This window comes from Macaca mulatta, chromosome 10 (genome assembly GCF_049350105.2).
Source record: "Macaca mulatta isolate MMU2019108-1 chromosome 10, T2T-MMU8v2.0, whole genome shotgun sequence".
Lineage (NCBI taxonomy): Eukaryota > Metazoa > Chordata > Mammalia > Primates > Cercopithecidae > Macaca > Macaca mulatta.
In genome coordinates, this window is record NC_133415.1 from 32,598,695 (window position 1) to 32,613,477 (window position 14,783).

General features: G+C 50.4%; 1 protein-coding gene across 1 annotated transcript in view; it reads right to left on the reverse strand.

Moving 5' to 3' along the window:
- DGCR8 (DGCR8 microprocessor complex subunit) overlaps nucleotides 1–6,292 on the reverse strand; it is a 31,741-nt gene extending 25,449 nt beyond the window's left edge. Inside the window, 2 exon segments of the mRNA NM_001194750.1 lie at nucleotides 167–1,163; nucleotides 6,174–6,292. Coding sequence (NP_001181679.1) covers nucleotides 167–886 — 720 coding nt within the window. The 5' untranslated portion in view covers nucleotides 887–1,163; nucleotides 6,174–6,292.
- Between the last annotated feature and the right edge of the window lie 8,491 nt (nucleotides 6,293–14,783).

The window sequence follows — 14,783 nt, forward strand, 5'->3', positions numbered from 1 at the left end:
AAAATGTGGACTCCTTACATCTTTCTCTTCTCCACATTAACATTATTCCACCTCAGAGACGATTTTGGTTTTTTTTCAATTTCCCTGCTTTCAAAAGATGCTGCAATTTCCAAATCTCTCTTTGGGTTTTGCTAAGAGCCCTCTAAAGGAGGGGCTGCCAACATACCTCGTAGGGGAAATTCAAGGCCTCTTCATCCACTCTGTCTCTCTGAACGATTGCTTTAGCCGTGAACCCGCCTGCTCCTTCTTCATCTAGCTCCAAATTGTCAGTAAAATCTTCTAACTCATCGAGCACTGCATACTCCACTCTCTTTTCCTGATCCAGCTCATTCTCCTCATCCTTCTTATCAGCACTCTCACCCCCTATGCCTACCCCGTCACCAACACTCCCGCCAAAGGGACAAGCATGCACGTCCCCAATGACAGGGCTAAGGAGCAGACCGCACTCCGCCCGCACGTCGCGCTCTGCTCCTGTGTACAGCACCTTCCTGTCCTTACTCCTGCAGCTCTCGGTAAAGCTCACGCTAATCTTTACATCCTTAAGCAACTTAAGGTCAGGGGAGAACTTCCGGACCGCAGGTGCGTGCCGGGCGGTGCGCGGGCTGTGGCCACTACAGTTCGGGTCTATGAGGAGGCGGCCCTTAGAGAAGGATCCTTTGGAGAGAAGAGAAGCTCCGTAGAAGTTGAAGGGGTCCTCGGCAGGGAGTTCGGACTGTCCATCACCACCAGAGCCAACGTCCATTACCTCTGCACCACTGGACGTTTGCAGGGGAGGTGGTGGAGACTGCTCACGGGGCAGCGCTTGGAAGGGGCGAGCTCGGCTCTCCATCACCGCTTCTCCTGCGGGCCCACACGGGAGCGGAGAGGGGCTCTCATCTGTCTCCATATTAAAAGCGCTTAAGACTAGTTTACAAGACCAGAGTTTTACAAGCCCTCACATAAATCTACACAGCTAACATGCAAAAGTCCGCTGAGACCCAGGCGCGTCCTGCCGCGCTGTGCGCTGGCGGCTTAGTCAAGCTGGCCACATTGCTCTTTTCATTAATGTAGACAGCTTTTAGAACCACTGCCTCAATTATTGGAAATCACAATGCACTCAGCTTAAGTGATTGGCGACTAAGCGAGTCTGTCTTCATGCCGGAGTGGCACCTTTCTTCTTCTACCTGCAAAGAAATTTAAAAATATCATCACAAAATGACAGAAACCTTCCACTTCCCTGGTACCAAGTTAAAAGTCAAGCACTATTAACAGCACAGTAAAGGGCTTCAAATAATATTCCCTAAGAGGACCTTTTAGGCATCAGAACAAATTAACCTTACTTTTTTTCTTCAGAACCTGAATTATAACTTAAGTCCAAAGTTAAATATTTTGTTAACTGCCCACTTTAATTCCTACTTCAGAAACACAAAAACTATATAATCATAAGGCTCAAAAAATATTTTAAAAATTTACACTAAACCCCACCACAGCATTCTTCTAACTCAGATAAGCAAGCATGCGGTGGGAGGCACCCTTTCTGGAACACACAGAAGGCACGTGGCCTCCCTCAGGCCACTAGAGCACAGCAATCCACTCACCTGAAAGGGCTGGGTCAGTCAGAGGGCGAGCGCGAGACCCTCAGCTCAACTCTGCGGCACTAGGGGCCTCAGAGGCATGGCCAGGCGCTCTGCTACTCAGGGACCCCAGGGCTCTCCTGGGCCCACAGGGTAGCACGTGGACGGGGACAGTGATGCAGCGTGCTGAGGTCACCAGAGGTGGCAGCATAGTTCTGTTCCCGATGGAGGAGAGGGGTGGGTGGCTGTGGGGAAGGGACCTGCCAGGATTTGGGGTGGGGAGCCACAAGAGACAGCTGGAGCCGAGGCACAGAGAGGCCTGGGTGCCATCTGCAGCCTGTTCCGCCCTAGGGACAATAAGGAGCCACTGAAGGTGAAGCGACTCTCATGCCACAAGTAGGTTTCTGCTTGAGAGGGGAGACCCACAGCTGTGCCAGGCAGAAGCAACTGCACCCGAGGCACAGGGACAGTCCTCCAGGCCAGAGGACAAAGGTGTAAAAGAGGCCCAGGCAATGGGCCAAGAACAGTGTCACAGAACTGACCGCACTTGTTGACCCAGTGGAGGTGGAGAGCAGAGAAAAGAGGGAACTAAAGACAAGGAAGGACACCCAAATTCCAGCATGCAGACAGGAGCCTGGCGAGGAGAACGGAGAGGACCTCCAGGCAGGCTCTGAAGGTGCCAAGGCCACAACTCTGGAGCCATGACTGGCCCAGATACGGAAGGCCAAGATGCACTGAGGAGGTAGTCGCCAAACCCACAGGAGGAAGGCCGCCCCGAGGGTTAAGGACGAAACTGTAGGAAGCCTTACTACAGAGGAAGCATGAAAAAAGGGACAACATGAAGCAGGGAAGATGGGTCTGAGGGGGCAGCCAGAAAACCTTGCATCGGAGCAGGAGGAGCACATGCAGACACACGCACATGCACACTCCCAGAACGTGCACAGGAACACGCATGCATGCACATGCGTGCACACCAGTAAAGATGCACACATGCAAACCGCACTGCATGACATAACATCCTCCCAAGATTCCCAGAAAGAACAGGAGATGCAGACATCACACATTTAACAAGGGATAGGGCATGGTGGCTGTACTTCGAAGGGGACACGACATGAAAACCAGAGACTAGTTTAGGTTTACTCAATACATTGAACAACTATCTACTGGCAATCTACTCTGAGGAACGCACTACATGGACAAGAGACAAGGTTACAGGGCCTGGACACACTGGCAGGGCAATGACCACTGTGCTGTCACCCCATTTCCTGGATTCTAGGATGTCCTAACATTTCTGAATCCAATGGGAATTTCACACAGTACATCTCGAAAGATGTGTCCATCAAAGATGCTAAGGATCCAAGAAACACAGCACATAACTGACTATAATCCAGGAAACACAGCACATAACTGACTATAAAGTGCCGAAGACGTTCAGGAGGCTGTGGGCGGCAACCAGGTAGGCATGAGGAACACTAAGTGGGGTGAGGTCAGTCTCCTGACAACCAAGAAAGACCATTTCAGAGAACAGACCGAGGGGTCAATGCGCCCAGTGCCACAGATTACCAGACACCTCAGAACCTGGCAGTCCCATGGAGACCCTGGTGAGTCAATCCGTGATTCTGGGACACAAAAAGCTACATGAAGAAGCTACAAGGAGCAGGGGATTAGAGACCAACAGTGTGGCGGAATGGGGAAGCCTGCTACCACAGAAGGCAAAGCAGCAGCTAGAGTAGACATTCCAAGCAAAGGTGCTAATAGGGGCTGAGCAGCGGCCCTGAAGAAATGCACAGCAGGGAAGCCTGGCGCCGTGCAAGTGAGTGAGCTCCTTGGGAAAGCAGGAAACCTGCCCGGTCCCAGAGCTCAGTGGTGGGCAGTCCTGGTCAAGTTCCTTCCTCCCCTCTACAAGCTTTCTCCATTCTTCACACACACACACCATCCTAGATGCTGCAGACACAAAGTGGACAAAACCCTGCTCTACAGAGCTCACATTTTAGTGGGGGTGATGGACCGCTAACAACTAAGAAGAGTATGTACACTGTCACATGCCAAGAAGTATTCAAGCAAAAACAAAACAAGGAAAGCGCCTGAAGAAGGGGAAGCAGTTTTAGGAAGGAGGATCCAAGAAGGCCTCATGACCTGCGTCCACGTGAAGGCAGAGGAGTAAGCCAGGTGGGTAACAGGGCTGGGAGGAGGGGAAGTTCCAGGTGACACTAAGAGGAAAACCAGAGGGCCGGGGTCAGGAATGTGGTGTGGCCAGCTGGGGCAGTGTGCTGAGGGAATGTGAGTGGGCCAGGTCCATGAGGGCAGATGGATCAGGGCTGGTCCTCCGAGGCTGCTGCCAGGACTTTGGCTTTTAGTGAGAGAGATGGGCCACCGGAAAGGAAAGCCCACGCAGTGGCATCAGCTGATTCCAGGATAGCGGTGGCAACCAACCCTCAGCCAGGCCCTGTTCTAAGCACTTTTAAGCATTTTAACTCACCCAGTTCTCACATAGCACTATGAAAGAAAGGTTCACTCATGTGCTCAAGGTCGCACAGCTAGGAAGTGATGGAACTGCTTTACAAGCAGGCAAGCTGGCTTGCATCTACACCACCTCTGTTTTATACCATCTTATGGTTTAAAAGAATCACTCTGGGCCGGGTGCGGTGGCTCACGCCTGTAATCCCAGCACTTTGGGAGGCCGAGGCAGGTGGATCACAAGGTCAGGAGATCAAGACCATCCTGGCTAACATGTTGAACCCCATCTCTACTAAAAAAACAAAAAATTAGCCGGGCATGGTGGTGGGTGCCTATAGTCCCAGCTACTCAGGAGGCTGAGGCAGGAGAATGGCATGAACCCAGGAGGTGGAGATTGCAGTGAGCGGAGATTGCGCCACTGCACTCCAGCCTGGGCAACAAAGTGAGATTCCATCTCAAAAAAAAAAAAAAAAGGTCACTCTGTGTCCAGGCATAGTGGCTGACGCCTGTAATCCCAGGGCTTTGGGAGGCTGAGGCAGGCAGATCATTTGAGGTCAGGAGTTTGAGACCAGCCCGGCCAACATGGTGAAACCCCGTCTCTACTAAAAATACAAAAATCAGCTGGGCGCGGTGGTTGTGGAAGCCTGCAGTCCCAGCTACTTGGGAGGCTGAGGCAGGAGAATCACTTGAACCCGGGAGGCAGAAGTTGCGTGAGCTGAGATCGCACCACTGCACTCCAGTCTGGGCGACAGGGCAAGATTCTGTCTTAAAAAAAAAAAAAAAAAAAAAAAAGAAGAGGAAGAAGAATCACTCTGTGTCCAGAAAAACTATAGGTGGTGGATGGGGAGTGAGGACCAAAGGTGACAGTAAAGAGAATTAGAGGTTCACTAGGTAGGCTGGGCCAGGATGTTAACCTGGAGGTGGTGGAAAACGGTCTGTGCTTAGAAATAGAAGGTGAGTTGACAGGGCCTCCTGTCAACTGCATGAAGTTATAAGAAAAAGAGGAATCAAAGGGACTTTAGACAGGCCAAGGAATGTTTTGGCATGGGTGAAGATTTGAGTTTGGTTTGGATATGGCTATTTGGCACCAGAGTAACACATGGAGATATAGAAGAGGTGGCCAGAAACACCAGGCTGGAGCCTAGAAGGGAGGCCAGGGCTGGAGCTGTTAAGATGTCAAGGAAAGTTGGCATTAAAGCCAGGAGGCTGGATGACATCACAAAGGAGGGGGCTACAACAACAGAGTCTAAGACTGGGCAAGCCAGCCAGAAAGCACATTTCCTACCCCAAGGTCGTGGTGAGACTACAAAACAACCCCTGGGAAGTGCTCCACACAGTGCCTGGCCGCAAAGGGCTCAAAGGGGAGCTCTCCGCCCATAGGCCTCCCCACTGCTCCAGCTGACCAAACACCGGATGCAAACCCTGCCTTGCCAACAGGACCATCAGACAGGAATGGGCTCAAGGCAAGCTCCCCTGGACCCCTGGCACGGGGAGAAAACCCATACACTTGGACAGCACCCTTCTTCCTAGTCCACTTGCTGTGCTAGCTAACCGAGGCACTGGCCGCGACCGGCCAGCACCAGTGCCAGCGCCATGGATGCTGCTTTTTGGTCAAGTCTCTCCCGCTGCAGCCTCCCGCCCAACCCAGCGGCAGTATGACCTCATCCGTTCCTTTTGTCATCCTCCAACAGGCCTCACATCCCGCACTTAGAGGCAACACTGGGTACCCCGCGCTGGCCATTCACTCCCTTTTGTGAGTGAAGGCCTGCAGCAGGGTTTGGGCCACACCCACAGCCAGGAGTCTAGTCTGGCCAGGAAATAGTGGATCCTCGCCTGGTGGTTGGCCTCGAACAGTCGACAGCCATAGACGGGACTGCCGTACAGGAACAAGGTACATGCAAGCATGCAAAAAGGCAAATCAGACTCCTGCCACAAGAAAGCCAAGTCCATCGGTTGACACCAGACAGGCATCACTGTCAACAGGTTGCCACCTTCCATTTATTTCCGCCATGCTCATTGTTACAATAAAACCGTATCCCAATTATCTACGTGACACTCAACCAGTGAGCATTTGGTGGACAAAAAGACTTAGGCGACTTCTTGGATTTCCCAAACTGTGTTAACGCCAGCAGGGTCCCAGGCGAGCACTGTCCCTGCCCACACCTTTCCCGCCTGAAGGCGATGCTAGGGCTTCGGGCCCGCAGGGAGAGGAGCCTCTTTACCCCTGCGGACAGCGACCAGAGTCGGCAACGCCTGGGCCCGGGGCCAGCCCCCCCAGCCCCGGAGGGGTCCCCACCCCGCGCTCTCCACCGCCCGCGGCCATGTTGCCTCACAAAGGCCGGGCTCCGCGCCCCGGCCCCGCCCCACCCGCGGCCTCGGTCCCGGAGGGAGGCGGGAGGGAAGGGCGCGCCCTCGCGCAGGCCGCAGCGCCCGCCCGCCCGCCCGCGGGGCGCCCCTCGCGCCCCGCACCTACCTGAGGCGCCCGCGGGCTACCCGAGCCGCCCGCAGCCAGACCACAGCCGGGAAAGCCTCACCGACCGACCGCCGCAGCCATCTGGAAAGCCTGTCCAGACCCTCCGGTCGCCGGGACCAGCCTGCCGCGCCGGGCGAGCGGAGGGCGGACCTTCGCAGCGCGCGGCCAATCCCCGCACGCGGCCGCCCCGCATTGGGGGAGCCGCGGAGCGGGCTGCGGAGGCCGCCAATCGGTGGCGCGTAGCGCGCGCGTCCGCGGCGCGCGGCCCAATAGCGCGGCCGCGCGGGCGGGACCAGACCCCCAGGCCGCTGTCGCGCTAACAGTCGCTGCCCGGGCGGGGCTCGCCGGCCGGAGGGCGGCGGCCGCGAGGAGCGACGGGAACGGGAAATGCCGGGAATGCCGGGAGCGGGGGAGCGCGGGAAGCGCGGGGAGCGCCGGGAATGCCGGGAACAGGGAGCGCGGGGTAAGCCGGGAGCGGACGCGCAGACGGGCCACCTTCAGTGGAGACTGCAGAAGAGACCGTGCACACACAGGCGTTACACAACCCGGTTGAAAGCATCACTGTATCAGACGTCATCATTTACAAAGAACGCGTGTGCTCAACTGTCTGGAGCTTTTCCATTTTCTAATACTATAACAGGAGATCCCAAACAGGGAGGGTTAGGCCGGACGCGGTGGCTTGCGCCTGTAATCCCTAGAGCTTTGGGAGGTCGAGGCAGGAGGATTACTTGAGCCCAGGAGTTCGAGACCAGCCAGGCCAACATAGTGAGACCCCAGTATCTACATTTTTTTTTTTTGAGATGGAGTCTCGCTTTGTCACCCAGGCTGGGGTGCAACTTCTACCTCCCGGGTTCAAGTGGTTCTCCTGGCTCACCCATCCGAGTAACTGGGATTACAGGCGCCACCAGCACGCCCGGCTAATTTTTATGTTTTTGGTAGAGACGGGGTTTCACCATGTTGGCCAGGCTGGTATCAAACTCCTGGGCTCAATTGATCTGCCTGCCTCGGCCTCCGAAAGTGCTGGGATTACAGGCGTTAGGCACTGCGCTTGGCTCAAAAAATTTTTTTAATTAGCTGCTTGGTGGCGGGTGCCTGTGGTCCGAGCTGCTCGGGAGGCTGAGGTGGAAGGATCGCCTGAATCCAGGAGTTCCAGGCTGCAGTGCTCCGAGATGGCACCACTTTCACTCCAGCCTGGGCGATAGAGTGAGAGTCCGTCTCAAAAAAAAAAAAAAAAAAAAAAAGGAAAAGGAGGATATGAGTAAGTGAGGGTACAGCTCTTCCTTAGACTAACTTTCCTGTCAATAAATGTGGAAGGAATAGTGGAAATAGAAAAATTTCCCATTAGGTAGCCACCCCAATAATAGCTGCTGCAGACGAAAATCTTGAGTGATAAAAATAGTGGGCCGGGCCCTGTGGCTCAGGCCTGTAATCCCAGCACTTTGAGAGGCCCAGGCAGGCGGATCACTTGAGCCCAGGAGTTCGACACTAGCCTGGGCAACGTGGCGAAACCTTGTCCCTTGTCTCTACTAAAAATACAAAAAGTAGCCAGGCGTGGTGGCGGGTGCTTGTAATCCCAGCTACTCGGGAGGCTGAGGCAGGAGAATCGCTTGAACCTGGGAGGTGAAGGTTGCAATGAGCTGAGATTGCACTCCAGCCTGGGCGACAGAACGAGACTGTCTCCAAAAAAATAGTGGGCAAGGCCGGGTATGGTGACTCATGCCTGTAATCCCAGCACTTTGGGAGGCCGAGGCGGGCAGATCACTTGAGGTCAGGAGTTCTAGACCAGCCTGACCAACATGGTGAAACCTTGTCTCTACTACAAATACAAAAAATTAGCTGGGCGTGGTGTCACGCACCTGTAGTCCCAGCTACTTAGGAAGCTGAGGCAGGAGAATTGCTTGAACCTAGGATGTGGAGATTGCAGAGAGCCAAGATCGCGCCACTGCACTTTAGCCTGGGAGACAGCGCGAGTCTCTGTCTCAAAAAAAAAAAAAGTGAAAAGTATTGTATTGTTGTATTGACAAAAGATTATTTGCTTGGCCAAACTTTATCAGGCTCCTAAACCTAGGTCCATCTGTGTGAATTCCAGTTTAGCAAGAACCACCCTGCTTTGATTTCTGATTGCCCTCAATACTTGAAGGGGTGGCTTGCCCCTCCACACCTGTGGGCGTTTCTTGTTTTGTGGAACGAGAGACTTGAGAAAAGAAATGAGACACAGAGACAAAGTATAGAGAAAGAAAAAGTGGTCCAGGGGACCAGCGCTCAGCATACAGAGGACCCGGGCCGGCCCCGGTCTCTGAGTTCCCTCAGTATTTATTAATCATTGTCTTTACTATCTTAGAAAAAGGGAAGTGACAGGATAATAGGATCATCGTAGGGAGAAGGTGAGCAGTAAGACATATGAATAAAGATCTCTGTGACTTAAGTTTAAGGAAAAGTGCTGTGCCTTGATATGCATATGTAAACATCTCCATAAACCTTTTTAGTGCATTAAGAGCAAGCATTGAGCTAGCAAGTCCCATCTTTCGCCCTAAGGCGGTTTTCTCCTTTCTCAGTAAACAGAACATACAATCGGGTTTTACACCGAGATGTTCTATTGCCCAGGGACGGTCAGGAGACAGATGCTGTTCTCTATCTCAACTGCCAAGAGGCCTTCTCAGCACAGACCCTTCACGGGTGTCAGGCTCCCGGTCGATCAGGTCTTTCTCTTCCCACGAGGCCATATTTCAGACTATCACATGGGGAGAAACCTTGGACAATACCTAGCTTTCCTAGGCAGAGGTCCCTGCGACCTTTGGCAGTGTACGTGTCCCTGGGTACTTGAGATTAAGAGAATGGTGATGACTTTTAACCAGCAAGCTGCCTTCAGGCACTTGTTTAACAAAGCACACCCTGCACAGCCCAAAATCCTTTAAAGGTTGAGTCACGACAGCACATGTCTCTTGCAAGGACAAGGTTGGGGGTAGGGTCACAGATTAACAGCATCTCAAATACAGAACAAGGTGGAGTCTTGTTCTGTCTACTTCTTTCTATATATATAGACACAGTAACAGGCTGATCTCTCTTTCGTTTCCCCATAATACTGATGAAATTCCTCATCCCTCCACCATCCTCTAGGTGATGTCTGATCACCCCAGCCTGTTTTCAGCAAGAATCCTCTTAGGTCAGCTTAGCCAGAATCCCCCTTATCACTCATGTTTCCTCTTAGTAATTTTCCATCCACTCACCCTCCACCCTGCTTCTTAGCTATCAGTTCACGCTTGTCCCTGCTGTATTCAGAGTTGAGCTGAATCTCTCCCCTGCAGCAAAACCCCATTGCCTGTGGTCCATATGCCAGTGGCAATACTCCTTAATAAGGCCTTCCCTACCATGCTTTGACAAAGGCTGAATAATTTTCTTCTTTAATGATTGTGGTGCCACAGGACTCTCACCCAGGACTCTTTTTTTTTTTTTTTTTTTGAGACGGAGTCTCGCTCTGTTGCCCAGGCTGGAGTGCAGTGGTGCAATCTCGGCTCACTGCAAGCTCTGCCTCCTGGGTTCACGCCATTCTCCTGCCTCAGCCTCCTGAGTAGCTGGGACTACAGGCGCCTGCCACCACGCCCGGCTAATTTTTTGTATTTTTTAGTAGAGACGGGGTTTCACCGTGTTAGCCAGGATGGTCTTGATCTCATGACCTCGTGATCCGCCCACCTCGGCCTCCCAAAGTGCTGGGATTACAGGCTTGAGCCACCGTGCCCGGCCTAACCCAGGACTCTCAGTGTGCAACTTTGCAGCCTTTGTCTTCTCTCCTGACTGGCTGATTGGGGATGTACTCCTGAGCCATGGCTATAGACAAACTTTTATTCTAACTGGTAAGGACAGATTTTGATTTTTAAGGTCCCAGGCTGCTTTTGTGAGGTATAATACTTCCTGGGTTGGAAGGTCTTCCTCCTGGCTCCTTGTTCTGAATGGGGATTCGCTCCCTGACTCCTGGGCTGGAAGTCTCTTCTTCCCAATTCACTATGAGGCCTCTCTGTTCTCTCTACTGGATCCTACTTCTCCCATCAGAACTTCTCAGTCACCTGAATCCCCTCTCCTCAAACCCCTCCAGACTGTATACTCTGCCAAATTTATTTATTAATTTGAGACAGACTCACTGGGTCACCCAGGCTGGAGTACAGTGGCGCAATCTCAGCTCACTGCAGCCTCCACCTCCTGGGTTCAAGCTATTCTCCTGCCTCAACCTCCCAGGTAGCTGGGACTATAAGCACACACTACCACGCCCAGCTAGTTTTTTTGTATTTTTGTAGAGACTGGGTTTCACCATGTTGGCAAGACTGGTCTCAAACTCCTGGCCTCAAGTGATCTGCCTGCCTTGGCCTCCCAAAGTGCTGGGATTACAGGCATGAGCCACCGCGTCTGGCCTCTGCCAACTTTAGTTGCAGAGCAACTACATATGTATGTTTGTATGTTATGTATACATGATATTTTTCTACCTCCAGATAGTAGCACCAAATTAATTTATAAAATCCCTTAAAGAAATAACTGACGCTGTGCTAATATATATAGTAACTGGTTGTTTCAGAATGAGAAAGAATGGCCGGGCGCGGTGGCTCACGCCTGTAATCCCAGCACTTTGGGAGGCCGAGGCGGGCGGATCACAAGGTCAGGAGATCGAGACCATGGTGAAACCCCGTCTCTACTAAAAAAAAATACAAAAAATGAGCCGGGCGCGGTGGCAGGCGCCTGTAGTTCCAGCTACTCGGGAGGCTGAGGCAGGAGAATGGCGTGAACCCAGGAGACGGAGCTTGCAGTGAGCCAGGATCGCGCCACTGCACTCCAGCTTGGGCGACAGAGCGAGACTCCGTCTCAAAAAAAAAAAAAAGAATGAGAAAGAAAATGTAGGGAAAAAAAGTACTGATAGATTTTTTTTTTTTTTTTTTTGAGACAGAGTCTCACTCTGTTGCCCAGGCTGGAGTACAGTGGCACGATCTCAGCTCACTGCAACCTCCACATCCCAGATTCACGCCATGCTCCTACCTTAGCCTCCTGAGTAGCTGGAACTACAGGTGCCCGCCACCATGCCCAGCTAATTTTTTGTATTTTTAGTAGAGACAGGGTTTCACCATGTTAGCCAGGATGGTCTCAATCTCCTGACCTCATGATCCACCCGCCTCGGCCTCCCAAAGTGCTGGGATTATAGGCATGAGCCACCGTGCCTGGCCGTAATTTTTTTAAGTTGTAAAAGATCTATAGAAAAGAAAGCTTGGAAAATAAATATTATCTTGTGTGAGATTAGATGGATTCATTTATAAGGTTTCGTTAAAATTAGCTTTATTAGTAGTACAGTGATGCAGAACTTTTAATTTGGTCTTCTCTGTTAAAATGACAAAGTTTTCTTAGAGTATTTGAGATTGTGAAGATTTCTGTTTACCTTTTAAATAATTGACCTTGGAAACAGATGTTTGTGTTATATCAAGATAGTTCCTTATTCTTCATATTGTTTTTTATTAGGTTTTTGATTACTTAAAATTGTGGCTGGAGCCAGGCACTGGGGCTCACACCTGTAATCCCAGCACTTTGGGAGGCCAAGGCGGGCGGATCACGAGGTCAAGAGATGGAGACCATCCTGGCCAACATGGTGAAACCCTGTCTCTACTAAAAATACAAAAAATTAGCTGGGCATGCTGGCACGTGCCTTTAGTCCCAGCTACTCAGGAGGCTGAGGCAGGAGAATTGCTTGAACAAAATTTCAAGAACTCTGGAAAAAAATTTCAAGAACTTTTTTTTTTTTTTTTTTTTTTTTTTTGAGACAGAGTCTTACTCTGTCATCCAGGCTGGTGTGCAGTGGTGCAATCTCGGCTCACTGCAACCTGAGTAACTGGGATTACAGGCGCCCACCACCACGCCCGACTAATTTTTATATTTTTAGTAGAGACAGGGTTTCACCATATTGGCCAGGCTGGTCTCAAATTCCTGGCCTCAATTGATCTGCCTGACTTGGCCTCCTAAAGTGCTGGGATTACAGGCGTGAGCCACCACGCCTGGCCAGAATTTTCAGAACTCGAATGACGACACTGATGGGTTCCTGAAACTGCTGATCAAGATCAAACAGAACAAGAATAAATTACATGGCGATGAATAAACCAATGACATTTATTTATTTAATTTTATTGTAGAGATAGGGTCTCGCTATGTTGACCAGGCTGGTATCAAACTCTTGGCCTCAAGTGATCCTCCCATCTCAGCCTCCCTAAGTGTTACAGGTGTGAGCCACTGCACCCAGCCAGGATAATTTTTTTATGTTTTGTTTGAAACATTGCTGGTTCTTTAATGTTTTGTTTTCCAGATTTAAGGAAGCTTTTTTTTCTCCTTTCTTTTAAGCTATCCATAGCTTACAGCAGTTTGGTAAAGTGTGCCTTTGTAAACAAAAGTGAAACAATTACTTTTTCTCTCTGCCTTATCCTTCCATAATTCAGAAACTATTCATGAGTATTTTGATTTTCATGTCAATATGTTTATTTACATAAGTTCAGTAAGAACCTCTTCTCTTTGTAACAGGACACAATTGGAAATGCTGTTTATATTACCAAGGCTTTGACTGAAATGCCATATTTTCAGATATGGCCAGACAACTCTAAGTAACTAAGGATGACTTTATAGAACAAATAAAGCCCTTGGGGAAAAATGGGTTTGATACGTTGAATACATGGGTCACATGGTTGCCTTGTAGGTGAGTAAGGAAAGTCACTTCCTGACAGGGCCAAGAATGTCAGGATATTTTGGCGGACCTCAAAAAGAGAGGAATTCACCCAAACCTGTAACGACTGCAAATGAAGTATGATGGTGAGGCTTTGGCTTGGCTTCCTAGCCTGGCAAGGCTTTTAAAAGCCCAATCTGAGATGCCCATTAAAAGTCCTAGCAAAGCAAACTTAAAGAAAGCCTATGTGTTCACTCACTATTGTTGTGGCACTTATGTAAGTAATTAGGCCAAGTTTAATCAACCTAAACTTATGCTACGAATTAGTCTTACTTCAACATCTTTGATAGAAATAGGGTGACTATATAGAGAAAAATTAGTTTCAGAAGAAAATTACAGTGCACCCATTATTAGATTCTAGCCCTGTTCATTGTTTTTGAGGTTTTGATCTTTACCTACAAACTGGATTGGATCCTGAATTCTTCTAGTTTCCTCTAATATCTGATTTTCTCTAAACTGATGTTTCCAGTTTTTTTCCCACCCTTCTGGCCTGGAACCACTAAAAAATAAAACTTCCCATTTCCGGAAGCCCTGTAAGCTGAAGCTGGACAACTTGATTGAAACTTTAGGCCGGGCACAGTGGCTTACACCTGTAATCCCAGCACTTTGGGAGGCCAACGTGGGCCGATCACCAGGTCAAGAGATTGAGACCATCCTGGCCAACATGGTGAAACCCCGTCTCTACTGAAAACACAAAAATTAGCTGGGTGTGCTGGCGTGCGCCTGTAGTCCCAGCTACTCAGGAGGCTGAGGCAAGAGAATCTTATCCAGGTCCTTATCCAGGAACCTTATCCAGGTCCAGCCCCAGGGTTGCAAAGATTGAACCTATGAGGCAGAGGTTGCAGTGAGCCGAGATTGCGCCACTGCACTCAAGCCTGGGCAACAACAGCGAGACTCCATCTGAAGAAAAAAAAAAAAAAAAAAAGAAACTTTAGAGATGGCACCATAACAGAAGATAATTTGTGGGCAGCCTTCGTGACATGCAAACTGCCATCCAGGAAAATCTGTTAGCCCCTACTCCATCTGAAGATGCTTCAAGCACAGCACCCGGAAATCTTCTTGAGTAGCTGCCCTCTGAACTCAGAAACTGAGTTTATAGTTGGTTCCAACTAATACCTTTGTTTTGCTTTTATCTTCAACATGCAAGGCCTGATGGCTCAGACCATGTAGGAGATCTCCTCTACTGCCGGTCCCAGCAGATGATTCAGCTGGCCCTTAATGAACAAAAGGCAGCCCAGCAAGGAAATGGACTTGTACTATTTGAGGAAAGATAATCTCTTCTTCCCTTGAACAAGAGGAGGGACCGACATAGATTCTTTGCTTGGCCAAACCAGGCTTCTGAACCTTCTTCTAGGCCCATCTGTGCACTTTCTTGTAAATTTCACTTAGAGCAAGAACCCTGCAGAGTCACTTTAGCAAGAAGCACCCCCGACCCTCGACATCTGATCACCCTCCTTATCTAATCCGTTCCTACACTGTCCCCCAGGTGAAGATGTCTGGTCACCATGGCCTGTCTTCAGCAAAAATCCTGTTAGTTGGTGTAGCCAGAATCTCCCTTACC